Raw genomic sequence first — 21,582 nt, forward strand, 5'->3', positions numbered from 1 at the left:
AAACTTTGCTGAGTAACGCTCAATGACAAATTCCAAAGGAAAAAAACCCCAAGCCCCCACCCCACCTGCTTTTTGGATTTACGTGCAAACCAGTTTAATACAAAGACAACTCACCAGAAGGCCAAAGGTGAGCAAAGAAAGGGACATTCTTTTACGCGTCCCCACAAAGAGGCGTGCAGGCTCTAACAGGAACAGACCACACACTCACACACACACGGGGCCACGGAGAGAGGCTGCCTCTCAAAAAACCACAGGGAAGCTGGGGATTGATGCCAACGGGGGGTTTGAGTTCAAATGAACCCGGTTCTTGGATATGAGCTAAACGGCCAATTTTTCTTTCGAAACAGTTTGGTGGTTAGTCTAAATGAAGTGGGGGGGGGGCGGATTTGTTTTTTAAAGAAGTGCAGCCACTACAAGCCATGGTTAATTGCCAAGCAAAACAAACAGAAGCAAAAGACGAGGTGGAAGATGAGCACCAAGAGCACACAGAGGGAGAGACAGAGCAAGCCGAGTGGAGACAGGGGAGGTGAGACTGGTCAAACACACAAAATGCCACCTCCACGGGCTGCTGCCAGTTCACTTTGTGGGTTGTTGTTCCTGTCCAAGCCATGGTCTGAGCAGGGCACAGGATTTCCATTATTAATGGCTCCCGTGCAATCCTCCAGGCCTGCCGATCTGTCCAGAGAGGGCTCTGAGTTGTGGCTAAGCCTTGCCATGGTGTGTCGGGAAGACAGACGGGTGGGGACCAAGGGTTTCCCCGCTGCCGAGTGGGGCTGGTCCTGAGGGCCCTGGCTGGGGAGGTCTGCCTTCTGGCTGGCGGGGGGCCCTGAGGAGTCATTGGGGGGAGGCTGTCTGGGGTGGTGTTGGAGGGGCTTTTTCAACCGAAAGGGGAGGGGGCTCATCAGGTAGATGTTTCTGAGGAGACTGTTCCTGTCCCCTCTGAAATCGGAGCGCCAGTCTGGCTGCCTGGAGGACTGCTGTTGCTGTTCATGCTTCCGGATAGTCGTGAATCGGGTGTATGACGCCGGGCAGGTGCCCTTGCACTTGTTGAGGCGATGTTTGGGGAAGTCTCCATGAACACTGCCCCCGCTGCCCTCTCTGCTGTCATTAGAAACATTTGAACAGTGGTCTAGCTCATCTGAACAGATAGAAAGGGGCTCAGAAGGCACAAGGCTCCTGAAGCTCAAGGCATGGTCCGCCATATTACTACATGTGGGGGACGCATAGACCCCTCCCGAGTTCATGCCATCCATCTCTCTGGGACGGAGCTTGGTAGACTCAAGGAGGGACTCAGCTGAACGAAGCTGACGTCAGGCCGCTTCTAGACAGCACAGGTGTAGGCGACTTGCTCAGCCTGCCAGAGAAGTCCAGGGATGGCATGGACCGAGACCGCTGAATGAGCTGCTCAAAGGCCGTGATACGGGAAGACACAGTGTGCTTGGGAATATGCTCTGAGCCCTCCTGGCTAGCGCCCAGCTCACCCCTGGCTAGTGCCAGGCTGCTCCTTTCAAAGTGGGAGGCAAGATCCCGCACACTTGAGGAGGAGATGGAGCCTAAGGAGAGGCCAGCTCGGTTGATCTGGTGCATGTCCCGGTAGAACATGGAGAAGTGCAGTCCGGCCTTTCTGGAAAGAGGGCAGGGCCTCCTGGCGCTGGTGCCATACTCCTGTAGGCTCATAGTGCTACTGGACCTGCTGTCGTAATCCCGCCGCGAGCGCATGAGCAGGTTCTCGATGCTCCCCCCAACCCGGAGTGGGAGGCCTCTTTTGGAATCATTCAGAGAAACACAGAGGTTCTCACAGCTCTGAGCCTTCTCTGAGGGCAACAGGACGCTCTTCTGTTCCTGCAAAAGAGCGCTGGGAGCAGAGAGCCTGGGTTTGAATTTAGAAGGAAGGATCTCCGAAATGCAGGCTTTCGCAGCCGACAGGGGTTTCTTGTGCTTACACCCGGGGCCTAAAGCATTGCTATTGTGAAACGTTCGGCTATGGACTGATGATGAAGAAATCATGTGAGCATTCCCGCCTTTACGATCCACTGGTAAGCATGCAGAATAAAATAAACACACCCATTAGGTTAAAGCTGAAAGCTGCCTTTAAGAAAAAGAAAAAAAAAAAGGAAAGAGAGAGAGGTAACATGCTCATTTGTCATAAGGGCTTTAAAAAGTCCCCAGTTGATGTCCAGAAGCAAAATAATTTGTGCTGCAAAGCAGGTGCAAAGATGCAACAAAAGAAATGGTCACCCTGCCAGTTAGGAAAGGCTGAAGCTCGGCTAACTCTAGGAAACGGGTATTAGAACAACAAAAGAGAGAGAGATGTTTCAGAGAGAACAAGGCTGGGGTTAGGGGTGGGGACCATTAATACCAGAAAGAAAAATGGCCGGCAAGAAAATAGGTGAGGGGCACAAGAAGGCTCCAAGGCCTGGACCTGGACCTGGACAGGCAGAGCTGTCCCTGTTGCTGGAGGTCCACCCGCTGCCAACACTCAGGTAACAGGCATATAGGAGACAGACGCCTGCAGTCTTCAGCCTGACGGTTACCTTTAGTGGAAGCTGAGCTGGAGGGTCGCTTGAGCCCACTCAGGCCCTGAAGAGGGATGTCGCCACCTTCCAAGACACTTTTATAAATCTGCCTCTCATTCTCCAAGCTAGCGAGAACCCCGGGGGTCCCATCTGGTTCTCTCTTCACTGCATGGAAGTTGGAAGAGTATATACTACGAACAAGGTAATTTTAAGAGAAAAGGAGAGGGAGAAAAAAAAAATACAAGATTAGCTTGTTCAACATTCTTCTAAAATGCCTGTTTGTCAATAACAGAGAAGAAAACTGCTTTCTGGTTTCCTGCTCGAGCCCTGGGCTTTCTCAGGGCTTGTTCATTTAGACCCAGGTCTGCAGACCGGCAGGCTACCATGCTCTGGGTACACAGGAACACTATCTAAGCAACAAAGCTCCCAAGTTGTAATGACTCCATTTGTGCTCTAAAAACACAAATAAGGACCCGTGATCCTAATACCTGGGAGGCTGGGGCAAGAGGACTTGAAGTTTGAGGCCAGCCTGAGCTACACAGTGAGATCCTATCTTAAAAAAAAAAAAAGGCTGGGTAGGATAACAAGGAGCTGAGTGGCTACACAAGATGGCAGGCACATCCAGGGACATGAGCAGAGGATACAGAGGTCTGAGGTGTGGCCAACAAACTAAAGTCCATGACCTAGATTGTGTTTTTCTAGGTTACGCTGCATGAGAGCTTTAGCTGACAGGAACATCAAAATCACCAGCAAAGGAAGAGAGCCCTAGCTATCTGTGGCCTCGGGGAAATCAGCACCCGAGCAAAGTCAGAATCTGGAACTCTATGTCCCCTGATCATGGCTAGGATTTTGTTTTGAGCTTTTGGCTCAGGTGATCTTCATGTCTCAGTCTCCTCATAGTAGCATATACCACCATGCCCAACGTCACAGCCACACCTTGCATTCACTTCTTTCAAACCTTTTGTCAGAACCTGACAGCATTTATCATTCACACATTGTTGCCCATTTATTGGCTTCATTATTTTTAAGGTATCAACTTTGTTTTTAAACTTATGTTCTATAGATGTATAGATTTTGCCCGCATGTCTGTATGCACACCATATATATGTCTGGTACCACAAAGGTTAGAAGAAAGCACTAGATACCTAGGAACTGGAGTTATGAATGGTTATGACCCACCATATGGGTGCTAAGAACTGAACTTAGGTCCTCTGCAAGACCTACAAGTGCTCTCAACTGCTAAGCCATCACTCCAGCTTCTGATTCATTTATGTTTTTAAAGGTCTATTTATTTTTACTTTAGGTGCATGTGTGTACCACATGGGTGCAGTGCCCAGAGAAGCCAGGAGAGGGCATCAGATTCCCTGGAGTCATTTCTCCAGGCCTTTACGTATTTTATCTTCTTTGAAATCTAGGCATTTTTCAAGTTGTTACAAGTTCTGTTTGGAATGAGGTGTGGCACAGGAAAAAAAAAAAACCCGAAGCATTTACTCCCTGAACTCCTTCCTTGCACACCTGCTTTTCTTGTGGCCTAACCTGCTGAAGCATTAACATGACACACGTTCCTTCTCCTTCTCCCTGGATTCCATATACCTCCTCATTCCCCAGGAAGAGGAGAATGTCTTCCTTGTAAAAGTATTTAGGCTTCTGCTGTATACTTTTGATCCTAATGCGATCAGTTTACTACTATCATTATAGGATTTGTCAACTTTGAAGACTAACAGCCTCATGGAATTTATTCACCTCAATATTTTATTGTATTATCAAATATATAGAAAAGTTCAAAGAATGGTAAGAGTGGCCACCAATATCAAATCCACCTAGATTCTCCAGGGAACATTGAAAAGTACTTCCTTATCACACATCCATTTGTCTTCGTGTCTACCACTGATGGAACTTTTCATATTCCACAAACCCAGCCCTTCATTTTGTGCAAAGCCTCAATCTCTGAGTCTTCATAATTATAGACAACAGTGTCAAACACACACACACACACACACGCACGCACGCACGCACGCACGCACGCACGCACGCACGCACACACGCACGCTCGCTCGCATGCTCACACGCATGCGCCTATTCCCTCAGTTTTTAGATAAGGAAATGAAGCACTATAGATTAGATACCCTATCAAAACAAGCAGGATCAACAGAATGCAGAGCCAGAACCCCAGTCACACCGTTGGATGCCATGTAGATTGTATTCTCTGATGGTGTCTTAGAATACTTCCCTCTGGCCAATGAGGCAGTGGTTCCCACACTGCAGGAGTCAAGGGTATTTGAGTCTCATTATCATTATTACCAAGCATCATCTGCCAAGACTCCATCTGGAGAACAAGTGGTACCAGAACCCAGGTATGGGGAAGAGAGGAGTCCCTGAGATGCAGTGGTGCCTCATCCTTCAGTCCCTAAGTGCCTCCAGTACTAGTAACAGCTCTCATAGCTACTGCCACTAACTAGCCCTACCTCATGCTCCTACAAGTTAAGAGCTTTACAACAGCTATTTCAGGGGACCCACCTGAGGTTACAGGGCCTTCTTATTCTCTACTGCCTGGATGATGGAAACAAACAGGAAAAAAAAATCACTGGAACCCCAAATACAAGAAATCTAAGTCTCAAGGCTGAAAAACACGTAAATGAAGCAAGCGCCAAGCAGCCTTCTGGGTTCATCTCTCACTAGGAGAAAACTCAGAGAGAATCAGGCCAGGCTGACCTTTCCCCCAAGGCTTTGCCTTGATTTCCAAGAGGCCCCTGGACTATACTACCCATGAGGACACCCAGGGAAAGTTCTGAATGAATAAAAGGCTATGCTTTCTAAATGTAAAACTTGGAGTGGGGCTGGAGAGATGGCTCAGTGGTTAAGAACAGTGGCTGCTTTTCCAGAGGTCTTGAGTTCAATTCCCAGTAATCACATGGTGGCTCATAACCATCTATAGAAGGATCTGATGCCATCTTCTGGCATAAAGGTATATATGCAGATATAGCACTCATAATCAAACACACACACACACACACACACACAAAAAAAAAAAAAACTTGCCGGGCCGTGGTGGCACACGCCTTTAATCCCAGCACTTGGGAGGCAGAGCCAGGCGGATCTTTGTGACTTCGAGGCCAGTCTGGTCTACAGAGTGCGTTCCAGAACAGCCAGGACTGTTTCACAGAGAAACCCTGTTTCGAAAAAAAAAAAAAAAACCAAAACAACAACAACAACAAAAAACTTAGCATACTTGGGCTGAGTAATATGTCTTAGTATGTAAAGCTATGAATTTAGAAATTCTTCCTTTTATTTTATTTTTAAAAAGGTGATTTGGAGATACTGAGCTCTGACATCAGTGACCAGGAACCATAACTACAGTGGAAGGAGCTTCACTACAAGTCATCGGGACAACCCAGGGTGGCCGTGATCACAGGTACCTCACAAACCTACCTGCAGGTACCACCCATACCCCCCAGGAAAAGAGTTCGGCTTTCCTAGGCTCAGGAGTCAGCCTGGAGACCCTGACTTTGCCCATGTAGCTTTTGGCCTACAGGTTTGCTAAAAAGCACTTCACCCTCCCACGCCAAGATTCTGATGAAAAACCCACGGGCTCCTGTTAAAAAGGGGGACCCAAAGCGTGGTTCTCTGGATACCACCTCCAAAAGAGCGGAAGTTCGTCCACATTGGCTTTTAAACTTGTTTGGGTTTCCTAATTAAAAATGAACAAAACACCTCATTTCCTCCCTTTTGTACAAACCCCAACTGCAAAGCTATCCACACACAGCTGTCCTTTGACCTTGCCAATCCCCAGCTAAGGGGACCGAGGACTGTTGTGTGAGGGTCCTGCCCAGCCCTTGGCGTTGGAGAGTCACTTGGACAACTTCCACCCTGCCGCCGGGATGTCCTGAACCACCTCGGCCTTAGTCAGACCGCCAACCTTTATTCTCTCACAGCTGCCTGGCCTGACCTAGGGCCTCTACCTCAGCAGCCCTCAGTACGCCCCCACCCAGCCTGCCTGCTCTCGGTGTCCCACCCACTTCTTCCTGCTTCCCACAGAACGACAAGCCAGCACTCAGGAAACCTCTGGGAAAGCTGTTGCTATAACCAAATGTTTTCTTTCTGATACCAAAGCTAACAAAAGAATGTTTTTCCCAGATGCCTAAGGTACAGCCGAGGCACCTTATTTAAATGCACTATCCAAGAACCTCAGCACATGTTTTGAAAAGACATCATCGACAATGGTGCCCCTAATGTTGGGTCAAATGTTCCATTGCTCAAAAGAGGAAACCGAGGACCAGAGTGGTGACTGCATTTGCCTAGGGCCCCAGAGTTCCTAGGACTTTGCTATATCCAAAAGGATCAGAGCGGAGGGAAGTCACGTTGGCTCATTGGTGGAGCGAAAGAGCTACAGCCAGAATTGGCAGCCTCCGGCGTTAAACAAAACCAGTCAAGTTGGGAAGCTCGGCTCTGAGAAGCCAGTACTGAGTCAGATTCGGGTTCGGACTGAGCGAGCCAGAAGACAGGGCAGAGAACTGAGCCCCTGGCTGAGAGGCAGAGCTGGCTGTGGGGTTTAAAGACGTTTCAATGAAAACACATTCACGGGAAGAGTAAAGTGAGAGAGCAGAGTGATCACGCTGAGTCAGCTGGTTCCGTAGGCGCTAGCGGAGAGGTCTGGGGACAGTGGACAGGGCTTTGAAAAGCCAGATTCCAACAAGGAATGCACCAGCATAAGTTGTTTAAAAGCTTGCACATACGATGGTTTTCTGGGCTTCAGTTTCTTTCATTTGCAAAGCTAACACTGGTGGTGAGGCTGTCTAGAAAAATCTATCAGCCAACCTGTGCACCTTCTAGATTCCAAGCTGATGGCCAGGCACATCACCTGGATGTTCTTCAGACACCTCCAACCCAACACATCCCAAACCAAACCCGGCTTGTTCAGCCAGTTGCCCTTACTCAAGCAGAAACCCTAAGGAACCAGCTCCTCCCTCTTCTTTCTCCCCAAGCCCTATCACCCGTCAAGTCCCGCTTTCTCACTAGTCTACATCAATCCCCTAGCTCTCCCTACTACCAAGCTGTCATTTCACTATCACTTATCTAGGATCCTGCTGCAGGTAAGCCCTCCCAGCCTCCAGCCCCCGCTCCCTGCGATCACTGCTGGTATTATAGCTAGGAAAGATCTATGGCAATCCAATGTGTGTCAATCCACTAAACACGTACTCACCGAGCATCTTCTGTGTGTCAGTCACTCCCACAGGTAGAAGAGATTCAACAATGAACATGACTGACCAAATGTTCTAGCCCAGGAGAGATGGCTTGGCAGGTAAGAGCAACCCCTGCCCTTGCAGAAGACCTGAGTTCAGTTCTCAGTACTTCAGCCTGCTCACAACTGCCTATAACTCCAGCTCCAGGGGATCCAACACCCTCTTCTCATCTCCAAGGACACTGAACTCTCGGGTACAGGCCCTCACACAGACATACACACATATACACAACTGAAAAGAAAATACACTTTAAATCTCTCCTGTTCAAAATCATTTGACAACTTCGGGAAGAAAAACAGGTAATTGTCACTAGTGTAGTTTTGTGGGAGGGAATCTATACAGTCCTCTGAGGTTCCATCTTAGAGCACTTTGTGATAGATAAAAAATTTATTTCCTTAAAAATTTTATAATGTAATGTTCCTGTTACTTATCCCCGCCCCCCATTTCTATAATAAAGCCTTCCTTGATCTCTCGCCCTCCACACAGTAAGAGGTGCCCACTCCCTTCGGGATCCCAGCATTCCATCAGCCTCACTGGATTCAAGTTACTGCTAACAAACCTGTTTCACATTACACAGGGAGCCCTGGCAGATGGTTGACTGCATTAACCTTCCTAAACCTGGTGCCTAGTATGGTCATTTAACAAAAGCTGATGGAGTAAATGATTCTAAACTCAAATACCTATACACACATAAGCTCATGGTATATTTTTAGGGGCTGAGGACTCTCCAGTGTTTATATAGTTCTTCAGGTTGTGTTTTGTTCTCAGATTAAGGAAGCTGCTCTCTGCTGGTTCAGAAAGCAGTTTTTCCTGGAGTGCCACCTGCTGGCTAAACAGAGTAAAGCTCTTTTGGTTACGTGAAAACAGTTTTAATATGTTGAAGGGATAAGCAATGGTTAGATGAAAATTACAAACTAAAGATCTGAAAACACTTGGAGAATAAAATATAAAACCAGACATACACTAGGACAGTAATTATAAAAAATACAATTGAGAAACAGGGCTGGTCATTGTGTTAGGATACTGGGACAATGGCTGACTGGGAACAGAATATGATTGACGTTGTTCCCACCCTCCCCTGATCCCCTGCCCTACCATCATCATCACCATCACCATCATCATCATCATCATCAACAACAACAACATTTTTTGCTTGTTTGTTTGTCTTTTGAGTCAATGTTTCCCGTCACCCAGGCTGGCCTTGAACTTTCAATCATCTGGCATGCTGCTATATCCAGCTCTGTTAAAATTGTGAGATAATCAATGCTCATGAACAAAATTCTAAATTTCAATCTGCCTAAGAAAGTGGCTTTAAAACTAATTCTGTGGGTGCCACAAAGCTGTGAACCTCTCCTCATTCCTTGGCAATGTTTCCTTTAACATGTCACCCTAATACCTCCATCAAGAGGCTCCAGGTTCAGTGTGCAAACAGCCTGCCTCTGGGCTTGGCAAGCTGGAGTCCAGTTAACTGTGACTTATGGACCCACTTACTGCACACCTCCCTGTATGTCAGGTACCATGCTCGGGCTGGTTCCCCACCAGCTCCAGATCTTATGCATTTGATCCAGTTTGTCCTACCAAGTATTTCAAATGAGCTGCCCCCCCCCCCAAATTAAACTGAGGTCTTTGGAGACTTAGTTCAGTAATATAAATACGACTGGAAGCCTGGTATGGTGGTACATTCAGGAAGCAGAGGATTCTCTGTGGATCTCTGTGGGTTTGAGGCCAGCCTGGTCTACATAGAGTTAGTTCCAGGACAGCCAGGGCTACACAGTGAGACCCCATCTAAAGAAAAAAAGAGAGGGAGGAAAGATGGGAAGAGGGAGAGGGAGGGGGGGGAGGAGGGAGGGAGGGAGGGAGGGAGGGAGGGAGGAGGAGAGAAATTGGCTGGGAAAATATCACATCATCATAAAGGCTCAGAGTGCCTGGGGAAAAGGACTCTGTTAAGCATTTTACATTCATCATCCTCAATCCTGCTGGGCCAGTATTGCAAAGAGTTGCTTACACTGTATTTAATAGCTCAAAACCGGCAAGCTTTAGTAAGCCTTCAGCCACATTATCGCCAAGTCTGAATCAGAATAGTTTAGATGAGGCTCTACTACTAACACCTGGTCCAGAGCATCACTGCCCCTGCTCTGGGCAGAGCACTCACATAGCAGCTTATGAAACGGTGGGCAGGACACTGTCCTAGTGTGCCCATTTCCTCACCAGTACACTAGAGACTGATGATTACACCTGCCCCGGGGACGCTCAGAGGATACACGTGAAGAGAGGACCCAGGACACAGTAAGTGCTCAACCTACAAAATAAGTATGTGCTCTTAACCCTGACCACGGCAGTGATTTCCACCTTTAACCCTTACGCACTCCATTCCTCTGCCACTTTGTCTTTCATTTACTATACTCATTTCGGAGGGGTGAGGAGATCTCCCAGATAGTCAAGATTCCTACTGTGATAAGCAGCATTAAGTGCTAGCAGAACTAAGGAATTTACTGAGCTGGGCCCTCAGTGGCACAGGCGTCTCTGCCTGGTGTAGTTCAGGGAGATGAGAGACAGAGGGAAGGCCTGGCAGCAGTGGGTCACTCCAGCCAACACCAAAGCAAGCGGGGCAGACAGCCCTGGTTAAAACGCCCAGTGCAATCAAAACCTGCCTCATTTCACGTGATCGGGTCTACCGGGCACCCTGGAGATGGAAGGCCTGGCCCGTAGGGAGTTTATAATTAGCAATTAGGAAAGTATACACAAACAACTCAGCTAGTTGGCAGCAGAGACCGAGGCCAGAAGCACTAGCCTGAGGCCGGGCATAAGAAAGTTCAGTTACTGCTTGTTTATTCAGCTCAAGAGTTTGTTATCTACTACAGATCTCCTGGGACAGGACAAGCAAGGGTAGCCCTGAAATGTTCAGCTGGGATAACAGCTGCATGGAAAAGCCCTGGGAAAGGCGTACTGGGAGAGGATTAGTTAGGGCTCTGATGGTTACATCAAGAATGGGATCTGCCTCTAGGTGGAGACATGCCCTTGCTTCCTCCTGTAAAGGTGAATGCAATGGGGCAGGTTGGTGGCTTGGGTATGGGGTTATCTCTACTAAGGCAGGTTCACCTTATGATAATGTACTTTTCCTTTCCAGAATTCCCACCTCCCAGTGCAGTCCTTGCGGATCAGCCACTATGAGGTTCGGCTAGAACTGCAAGCCTTCCTGAAGCCTGGCATAGAAAGGTGTAACTTTTTTTTTTTCTTCTTTTCTGTCTTTTTCTTTTAGCTGCTGGCCAGAACTTAAGTAAGCTTTTAAACCCCCTAACTCATACCTTGGCTTCCTTACTGTTTCCAAAGCTCCCGTGCTGACCACATGGCTGCCTCCTGCCTGGTGGCTGATCTGTAAGGGTCTATATCTCAAGCAGTCTGGCTTTTGTTCCTTCTCCATCCTGTTCCTTCCTTCCAGCAGCTAGAGACTGATGCCCTGGGATTCTCCTTCCATGTTCTAATAAGCTGTCCTCAGCTTCTATGTATATCTACTCTCAAATTCTTTTATTAATGAAACGAAAAACCACAAGGGGACCCTAATCTCCCAGGTATCATACAATAGCTCTGCTGGGACACCCCAGATTTCCATTTCTTTCCTGTCTTCCAATTAATTGTCAGAGGAAATAAACCCATTCCTGTACCGCTAGACAGTATCAGTTACTCCATGAGGAAGTGAATGGGGGTACGTGTATTGTGCAGGCAAAATCTTAAGAACTGTCAGAAGGGGGGAAAACATCCATGTCCACAGGTCCTAGATTTTCATCCCACTTGTCAGGACTGGCCTGAGGACCTAATCCCACTGTCTGTCACTCTATCTTTATTCCAGGTCCAGTACATCCTAGCTACACTCCCTTCCCTCAAGGATCCACTGAGGGCAATTTTGATAAATGGGCCAATAAGACGGCTAGGCAGATAGAAGCACCTACTGTGTAAGCCTGACGACCCAGTTAGATTCCCAGAGTTCACCGTGCAAAGAGAGCTGACTCTAAAAGCTTATCCTCTAACCTCCACAGCCACACCCACACTCCAGCACACGCACACGCACACAGACGCACGCATGCACGCGCACGCATAAAAAATAAATAAAATTAAAATAAATGTAGACAAATAGCTTCCCATTCCAAAGATAAAGACATCAACCTGGAGAAAAGCTAAGGGAAGGCAACATGAATCATTGTAACATTGATTTGGAGAAAGAAAGAACAAAAGAAAACTAATTTTAAAACTACAATACCATCAAACTACTGGAGGACGAAGCCCAAAGCATAGGATAGCCCACTGTCCTGAGCCCTCCGCAGCACTGAAGCCCTTGCTGCCTATCACCAGACACCACAAGACAGCTACAGATGAGCACGCTGGGTCCAAACCACCAGCCGTTCTCACCCTTTCCAGCCCTTGACACACTGCGCCATGGAAACACAGAGTGGCTACTTACTATCCAGGAGGCTCTGATGTAACATCTGGAGTCGGGCTGACTGCTGAGCTCTGTAAAAGTCAAAAAGAAAAAGGAACAGTGAGAAAAGAAAAAGGAACAGTGATGTGCATTGACTCCCAGGTTGCAAAGCAAGGGAAAGGAGACAGGCCACTCCAGTTTGGCCATACAGACAGCACCCCTGAGGGACCAGGGCTTGCACACAGAGACGTTGGGGGTGCCAGGCTCTCATTTTTCGCCTCACAAGAGATGAAGCCACAAACATAGGTGGGCCTGGAGGTGGACTTCAGCTCACATTTATCCTCAGCAGGAACCCCAGGGAGCAGAAGCCCCTTTATCTGTGCCTCCCCAGTCCTCAGAAACCCTGCCAAGCCACTGCAGATCCTTTCATGCACCCCAAATGCCATATCCGAGAGTGTCACACAACACTCTAGGTAGAGACTGCATCTTAAAAATGCATTTTAAGATGATCACACCATGTTTACACAATTCATTTATGCCTGTAGATTGAGAAGTGTGAAAATGAAGACACAATTTCACAAAATCCAGTAACAACACTGTCAGTACAGGTTGGGGGATGCTTCGTAAAACTACAAGCCACTAACAAAAGGAAAAAGTCAGCCAAGAGCTACTAGAAAGTGAAAGCAATGTCATTCTGTAATTCAGAGGTTCTTTGGTTGTAGTGAAGAAAAAAAAAAAAGCCAAGGGTTCAATATATTTGTGTTAAGTAAATCAATGTAGAAGTTAACTTTTACAGATATTCCTACTTAATATTGACCATGATCTCTACTAATAACCATTTTAAGGAAAATAAACTACCTAGAGAAGAGACTCGGGAAAAAGAAAGTAGAGGAAGAGACTAAGGATTAGGGAAGAGGAGATGACAGGGAGGAGAGGTGGCTTCTTTGGTGAGGGCTCCTCACTTAGCCCTCAGCTCCCACCTGTCAGTCTGGGTCCTTTTCCCTTACAGGCACTGCTGTCCCCACAGCCATTACACACACACACACAGACACAGACACAGACACAGACACAGACACAGACACAGACACAGACACAGACGCAGACACAGACACGCACGCACGAACGCACACGCGCATGCGCACACGCGCACATATGCGCACGCACGTGCACACACACACACACACACACACACACACACACACAAACACACACACACTCACCCATCATCCTCCAGCCTGTCTGACTATACTGGTATCACCAACTCACCTCCTACCACAAGGCACCTCACTCTTGGCACTTGCCCCGTTCTGGGATTCTACTGTTCAAGACCTTGCCTGTATCTCCATCAGGAAAAACTTTGACACGACCCTATTAAGTCCTTCCGGGTCATCAGCACCCCTTCCTGTCTTCTCCTTCCCTCCATCCACGTGTCTCTTTCCCGCATGTCCTCAATAATGCTACACCCCTGCGGGACTCTCAGATTCCTTTTCACAACCTCTAACACCCAGAAACCAAAGTCTGTATAAATTTCTACAACCCATTCCATGGACTATATCTTTTTAAGGTTATTTATTTGTTTATTACTGTGTCGGGGAGAGTATGTGTGCCATGGTGCACACGTGGAGACCAGAGAACAACCTGGTCAGTTCTCTCCTTCCACCTACTTCATCTAGTTCTGGGGATGGGACCCAGGTTGTCATGCTTAGACAGAAGGCAACTTCACTCACTGCGCCATCTTGCTACCCCAGAATCCACTTCTTTTGATCCCTCTGGAGCCCTGAGTAGTTCTGCCATTCTCCTCTTGCTCTATCCTGCGTCCCTCCATCTCTCTGAATGTCCCTCCTGTGCCTTGCCCTGTCTTGTCAATGTCATCGGTGGAGGTCTTCATTGACTCCCAAGACCCCCACAATCACCTCCCTGCAGGCAACTCCAATAGGCTTTTTAAGCCCTTGCCTGCTTCCTAAGATCTAGTCTTAGAGCTCCTACTGCCTTCTGGATAGCCCTACCTGATCTCCAGCCAGCACCGCAGAAGCCAAGTACCTGAAACCACCTCCTCCACGACTTTACCTCTTTGCTGATTCTTTCTAGCTTCTTCAACATACTGACATCCAGGCTCTTCCAGCTGCCTCGCCCAAACCCTAAACTTAGCCGTCTCTTTCCCTTTCCCCAGCTCATCATTCATCGAGCCAACTATGTAAACTAGCCCACTGTGACTCCCTTGGCAGCCTCTCTCCATTTATCCTTCCCGTCCTCCCCGTCGGTGCCTCCACAGTGTGGCCTCCCACCACTGTCTGCTTGGACCATTGCAGTGGCCTCCTCATCCTCTGACACTCCAGTTTTCTGCCTTCAATTCAACTTCTCTAAGGAACTGGCACACTCTCACTCAAACACCTCTTTAGCTACATACCATCAGCGATCTGATGAGTATACAGTCTTTCCCAAACCTGCCCATCCCCCCCCCATTCCCACCTGAGATTTCTACTTTAGCTGGTCTTAACCCTTTGAACATGTACATTCCATGTTTCTGTAGTGCCTCGAAATGGATATTCCCAGTAAGTGACCTCAACTGTCATGTCCTGAAGGCAGTCTCTTTTGTGTGTGTAGAGAGCCCCTGCAAGCATATCTCACATATGTTCAGGACTAACAGCACCAGTCAAATAACCAATGGAAAGTGGTTTGTGGATGCACCAGACACTTTCTTGCGCCATGGTGTCCCTGGCAGGGTTTAGGCCCTCACAGAGGTGGCTGTCAGCACCAGCTGTGCCCCCATTTCTGCATGAGTTACAGATGTTCCCTTGTTACATTTGACTACTTTGAAAGCATGTCTTGATTCATTTTGGTCAGCCTATTACTACGGACCTCTCATTCGGCATGTCAGCCATTGTTATTAGGCCGTACCCGCAGCCAGAACTCATTCCAGAAAGACTGGGATGGTTTCTTCCTTGAATCTTCAGTCCCACAGTAATTATACCAGGTCCCAGTATCCAACCTGTTAGAAACCCAGAATCCCACTCTACCTTCCTCCACCCCAGTTACCTGTCTGCTTCAACTGAGTGTGTGACAACTTAACCTCTCCGCCTCCTTTCAGTTCTGATGGAGGAGAAGGGCCTAACCACTGCTGTCTTTTTCATCCACTGGTGCCTCCATGGACCCCAAAGAGGCAGCCCTGACTGCCACAGCTCACAGGCTTCCCACTCTTTCATCCCAGACCCCCAAGGAGGATATCTTAAAACAATGGTTTCTCTGCCCCTTCCTGGGTTTGAGTCTCTAGCCATGCACCTGACTTTGGTGCCCAACTTCCTCACACTAGTGGGACCCTGTCTCAGTAAAACTTACACTTAGCACAGATCCATTATCAGCTGCGCATCTCCTCCCATAGTGTGTGGCCCTTCTTGGCTGCTGCAGCAGTATCCACATTATTTTTTTTATTTCTTCTAAAGCCATTACTTTCCCCCCTAAGAATCTCCTCAGTTTTTTTGTCAGGGAACCCAAAGCACACTTCAGCAAACATTCAGCGTCTCCCTAGAAGCCTGTTTACCTTGGGCTGGCTCTCTCCTTACTCCTTTTAACACAAACATTTTAACACAGGCACAGTCTCAAACGTGTGTTCCCAGGATGTTTGATATCTGGAATATGTTTTCTACTGAGAACTTTGCCGATCTCTACAATGACAAACGCCATTTCTATTTCTATTGCCTTGAGCCCAGTTACTGCTGCTGCTGTCTCTCAAAACGACCTCTGAGGTTGGCATCTCCCCGGGCTACAAAAAAGAAAAACTGTCCCCCAAAATAGCATGCTGGAAATTCAAAGAAGGCAAAGGAAAGAACTTTAAAATGTCACCACAGAAGAAGTACAGGGCATGGTGGGTAGGGAGAGTCCAAATTATCAGCTATATATATGTATGTATGTATTTGAAAAACCCCTTTATGGTAGATGCCAAGCTCCAAAGGAATCCAAGCAAAAAAACTGACCGTGTGTGTGTGTGTGTGTGTGTGTGTGTGTGTGTGTGTGTAAACAGGATTCAGAAAGCCATGCATCTTAAAGCTAGCAGCATCACCCTCTGTCATCCCCACAACATAAAAAGCCAAAGAACAGAGACAAAAAAAGAAAGCAGGGCTTGAAAAGGAACCGACATGGAGAGAAAAACAGAAATACCTGTGGTGAGTTTGCACTGGGTGACTTATTAACCGCCTCCACTTTCTCTAAATCTGCCTCTAACTCTGCTTGGCAGAAGCTGAGATCTTTTTCTAGATTAGTCTGGTTCAAGAAAGAAAAGATGAGAAAGAATGTTTTAGTTTAGAGAAGAGGAGAAGGAATGGAAGGTTAAGTTTGAAATGAAGGGTTTTTTTTTTCTTAGAGTCATATTGTAATAGGGTCACGAAGGCCCGACTCAGTCACAAGAGCTCACTAGAAGTTAGTCTAAAGACGTGAAAACAGAGAGAGCAACATTAGGCAGGTTCAATGAAATCCTGAGTCTCAGGACCTCAGACATCTGTTCTACTTCAAATGAGAACTACAAATGCCACAAAAACCTACCTGTGAGGAAGGACCCGCTTCCTCTGTGTCAGAGTATAGTGACTGTGACAAGTGTTGTTTGTTTTTAAAAAACAAAAAACAAAAAAACCTCTAAACATTAGTATATGTCTCACAGACTTTGTTAAATAGTTTCATCACCAGGCCAAACAAGCTACTAAGTTAAAAAAAAAAAAAAAAGATTTAAGAAAAGAACACAAACCCACAACACACTCACGGCACCCAAAGCTAGAGGTCTAGCACACAGTCCGCGGAGGAGGCACGGGATTACCTTTCTATCCTCTCTAGGAAGGATAGAGCAGTCTCCAGGAGTATAGTCCCATATCTTTTTGGGAGGCTGACGGGAAGCAGAGGAGGAAATGGAGAAATGAGCATAAAGACATAAAGACAAACACGGGGGGCTCAAACAAAGAGGGGCGCGCTAGGGACCGGACCAACACAGAAAGGTGAACTCAAAGCACAGGGCTGGGGTCCTGCCTGAGGACACACAGATGTCTGCCCCAGGAGGAACTGGAAGCACTGGCGAGTTAACTACGTCTCAAGAGTACATCAACCCCAGATCCTCAATATCGGAAATTCCAAACCAAAAGGGGGGGGGGGAAGCATCAATACAAATTTGAACAAATTAGAAACTCTAATTCCTTAATGTTCTTTTCAAACAAAGGCTGACACTGGAGATTTTACATTTTTGAAATAGTCTCACCTACTGTATAAAATCATCATCTCCTGTCAATAGATGTATATAAATGTACAGATCTGGCCAATGGAGGGTGACCTGAACTAAAGGCGACTCTGGTTTGCAAACAGCATCCAGAGTGAGAGTTCAAATGGTGCCCATGACCATTTCATATCAGCAGCTTAACTGGTAAGTAAGTGGAGTCTGGTAATTATGCTATCACTAGAGGTACATCCATCCTCCTCGGCCGATCAGAGGTCACTCCGCTTGCTCTTGGCCCCTTCATGGAGAATCAGAAAGATGAAATCTGCCAGGAGAATGCTATAGGTTTAGCAAGAGTGTGTGTGGAATGAAAGCTATGCAAACTTCCAGAGACTTCTAACTCTGAGCTTCTCTCACAGAAGGGGTTTTCTGACTGTGTCTAATGTACACTCTCAAGTGTACACTCTCCCACACTGTGACCTCTGCAGAGATCAGGAACAGGAGATCATTAAGAGCTCCTAAGATGGCACACAAGTTTCATGTCAATGAACTCTACAGAAGCATTTCAAAGGGCTTGACACTGAGGAATACTGTCTTGAGTTTGTGGATAGAAATCAAATCCATTTCTGTAGAAATTGAAGGGGTAAAGAGAATAAAAGGCAGGTCCCCATGTTCCCTGTAATACCTCTCCAAAAGAAAATCAACTGACTCTGGCTGTGTTTGCCGGCAGCAGCAGGCCCTCCATGGATGTGAGTTCTGTGACGGAGTCAGTGATAAAGCAGCTACCATTCATTCTTAGTACTTAATACACTCGATGGTTATCTGGGAAGTAGACTTTTTACATGCTTTAGCTTTGCATCTTTCTGACTTTCTTTGTCACAAAATTCTATAAGCAAGTGTCTCCAAATTAAATATGCTTTGAATAAACCACCCCACCCTCCAATGGCCCCTGGAGACTTGAATTATTTATTTCGTGGCAATTTATTGAGGTCAACAATCAGGATCTTGTTACAGTTTTCTTTCTGAGTGGCTTTCAGAGAGGAGGTTGGGGAAGAAAAGGCCACTGAGCAACCGTCGGTGCCAGAGTTCTAGTGGGTTTTACTCTGGAGCAATAGTCCTGGGTTGGTGTGAGAACAAAAACCGAGCAGAGACGATGACCCGTGGGAGTTGGTAGCTACCTTCTTTTCATGAATGGCTAACACATCCTCCACACCAGCTTCCATGGCTTTACTACAGCAGGGCACTCTGTGCCTCATTATAATTCCATAGGGAGAGAAGGAAAAATTGCTCACTCTCCTACTCCTTCCTCAACTCCGTTGGTTCAACCAGATAACAAGCCCGCCTGAGGACGTCTAAGCCACATGTAAGTGTTCTCTCAATGAGGTTCCTGGGGATTGTGGCCCATGCACTTGTGGCAAGTCTTCCAAAGTTAAGGCTACACAAAAAGGAACACCTCCCCGCTAAAAAGAGATGGTATTGTTTGACAAATGGCCTGTATCCTCCGTGTTTATATGAGGTAAGTCCCCCAGTTTGGGGTAGAACTGTCAGTTTATCTAGTTATTCTCAGGACCTGTTTACTACGGGCTGGGGTTGAACTATTTATTGTCTAATATCAACACAATCGCTTGCAATGACAGACTCATGAAAACACATTACTAGTAATAATTTAGTGAAGAAAGTTCCCTAACTTTTGCAAAATTTCAGATTAAACTAGTTTAGTTATTGGGTAGATGAGGGGATGGCTCACAATCTGTAGATCCTGAAAGGGATTTCAAAAATCACTGGCATGGATTCTGGAGAAAGCAATTTAAATCAAACTTCTCTGGCTTTCTGTGAGTATGGTAGGGCATCGCTGCTGTGTACATCAATCATAGTGCTTTGGATGGGACTACACCTAATAATACGTTCAAAAACTGAGCAGGTTTTAAGGAAAAGGATTAGGATACTGTTCAGTTTTTGCAAGTGGAAAAGACTGTGTGCATTAAATTTAGTGTCCAAATGGTAACAGCAGAAAAGGGGAGAGAGAAAGGAGAAGAAATGAGTTGTGCGTTGTGCAGCACAGCTCGGAGGAGGGGCGAGGACAGCTAAGTGCAGCTGGGCTAGATGGTTCCGCCCCACTGTCCCTAGGTGGCGCTCTTCATCAATAATAGGGTGTGTGTGTGTGTGTGTGTGTGTGTGTGTGTGTGTGTGTGTGGTGAGGGGAGCTGCATGGAGGAAGGCCCAGAAGGGAATACCTGTTCCTACAAGTAGATTGTAGGAAACTGGGCACTCCTAACTCAGAAGGCACCTGAACTTTCAAGCTCAGCACCTTCAAGCGGAATCAGCGACTCCAAAGCACAACCTGACTTCCCTTTGTCTTTTTAATGGAAAACACACAGCACGGAATTTAACATTTTACTGAACTATAAAATCAGTTCCTATCTGCAAACAAAATGATCATCCAAGACCAAAAGCAATGCTTAGAGTCTCATGCACATGTCTAATGTTTCATTTTTCTATGCTTAATTCTTCCAACTGAAAATTCTTTTTGCAGTTATAATTGGGAATTCAAAGCAACTACAGGTTAAAAGTCCATTCCCTTGAGTAGAAGGACAAGTTCAGATTATCCTCATGCTTGAAACATATCTGGGCTCAGGACTAAGGAACTCCCTCCTTAAGGGCCTAAGTCAGTCTGCACTGCCAACTCTGAAATACCTCAGGGAAGCTGCCAAACACTAAAGTTTCTAGAATTCTACCCTCCATTCCAAATCCTGGAAAATGCTAGCGCAACTCAGAGAAATCATTCCCTAAAAGCTGCCTTTAACTGGGCTGGATTGGACTGTGTCTGCACAGAGAAGCACTTTTTTTTTTTTTTTTTTTTTGCCTGCTCAGACACTTGCCTCTCATGCCCGCTTTAAAAACACGATTTGAAGCACCACATTGCTGCCTTCTCAGTGACACACTGCCATGCCTGTCTTCAGAATACCTCAACAACTGGTTAAAGTAGTGACTGGATGGCAGGAAGAAATGCCACCCACCAGGGATGTGACATTTGCTGGGCGTGGCAGAGGGAGACCTGCCTAGGACAAGTGATGCCTTGGTCATGCTCTCTGGATGGTCTAGGAAGGTGTATCCCAGAGCTCACTGTCCCTTCTTGTGGGGAAGCCTACAGGTACAGTAAGAAGAGACAACCCGACCGCGGACAGCTATCACAGCTGCTCCCTCTACTGAATCCCTCACACAAACCTGATTCTGTAGCAGCAACAATGCACCAACAGCATTATTTCACAAGGTGTATAACCACTGAAGCTATCACACTTACCGGTTTCCCAAACTCCAATTCCGAAAAGAACTTATACCAAGGTTCATTCTTTAAATCTATCTCTTCTGGGCTTATATCCCGACTCTATAAGGGTTGGTGACAGGGGAATGGAAGAAAGAGAAGGATAACATTATGCAAAAGATTACATAGGAACAGGCCAGTAGAGATGCAGCGGCTCTGGGTTACACAGCACCCGCTTCAACAGCAGTGATCGTCCAGTGTCACCGACACCAGCAAAGACAGGGCACTGAAACTGAGGGAGTGGACGTGGTCATAAAAACAGGGAAACTGAGGAAGGGAGCAGTGGGGCCTTCATTTTCAGTCCTGCAGCAGAGGCAGATGGACTGGAGATGGAGGACTCGGCACTACACTGCGACTCTTCACCACAAAGCGAAATATGGGCACAACAGTGTTCCTCAATCATTTCATCATGAGAGCAGAGGAAACCCCCCTCTTGTAACAAAATATTAGCTGCGAGCAGATCAACTGGTGAGCACACCAAACATCTATGTCAGAGTCACACAAACAGTTTTTATGGGCTCGGACAGTTTTAGTACTTATTTGCAAGGCTGCTTTGAGGTTTTCAAAAACAAATGCAAATAATGACACTTTAGAAAAGCCAATTGGTTAATACTGCATCTCTAAGGGCACAGGAACAGGTGAGATACCATGTGTCATACACGGCAAAGTGAAAATGATGTAAGTCAAAATAGAAGACACGAGTGAGAAACATTTTAAACAAGCATCCGTGGGGAATGAGTACAGACAGAATATCCTCTGGTTTCTAATAAATGTTAAAGGATTGAGAAAAAAATTAAGTGACAGGAAGGCTGGACAAGACAGAGAACAGAACAGGGGGGAGAAAACTTCTGGGTTACGTGCGTTCCAAAGTTAGATTCCTCACTTTACATTACACTAAC

General features: G+C 46.7%; 1 protein-coding gene across 1 annotated transcript in view; it reads right to left on the minus strand.

The window, feature by feature from the left end:
• Positions 1-21,582, minus strand: part of Sorbs1 (sorbin and SH3 domain containing 1) — a 240,448-nt gene that overhangs the window by 35,282 nt on the left and 183,584 nt on the right. The window contains 7 exon segments of the mRNA XM_037206757.1: positions 557-1,301; positions 1,303-2,033; positions 2,535-2,707; positions 12,213-12,262; positions 16,326-16,427; positions 16,975-17,040; positions 20,663-20,746. Of these exon segments, the coding sequence (XP_037062652.1) occupies positions 557-1,301; positions 1,303-2,033; positions 2,535-2,707; positions 12,213-12,262; positions 16,326-16,427; positions 16,975-17,040; positions 20,663-20,746 (1,951 nt within the window).

This window comes from Peromyscus leucopus, chromosome 1, assembly GCF_004664715.2.
Source record: "Peromyscus leucopus breed LL Stock chromosome 1, UCI_PerLeu_2.1, whole genome shotgun sequence".
Taxonomy (NCBI): Eukaryota; Metazoa; Chordata; class Mammalia; order Rodentia; family Cricetidae; genus Peromyscus; species Peromyscus leucopus.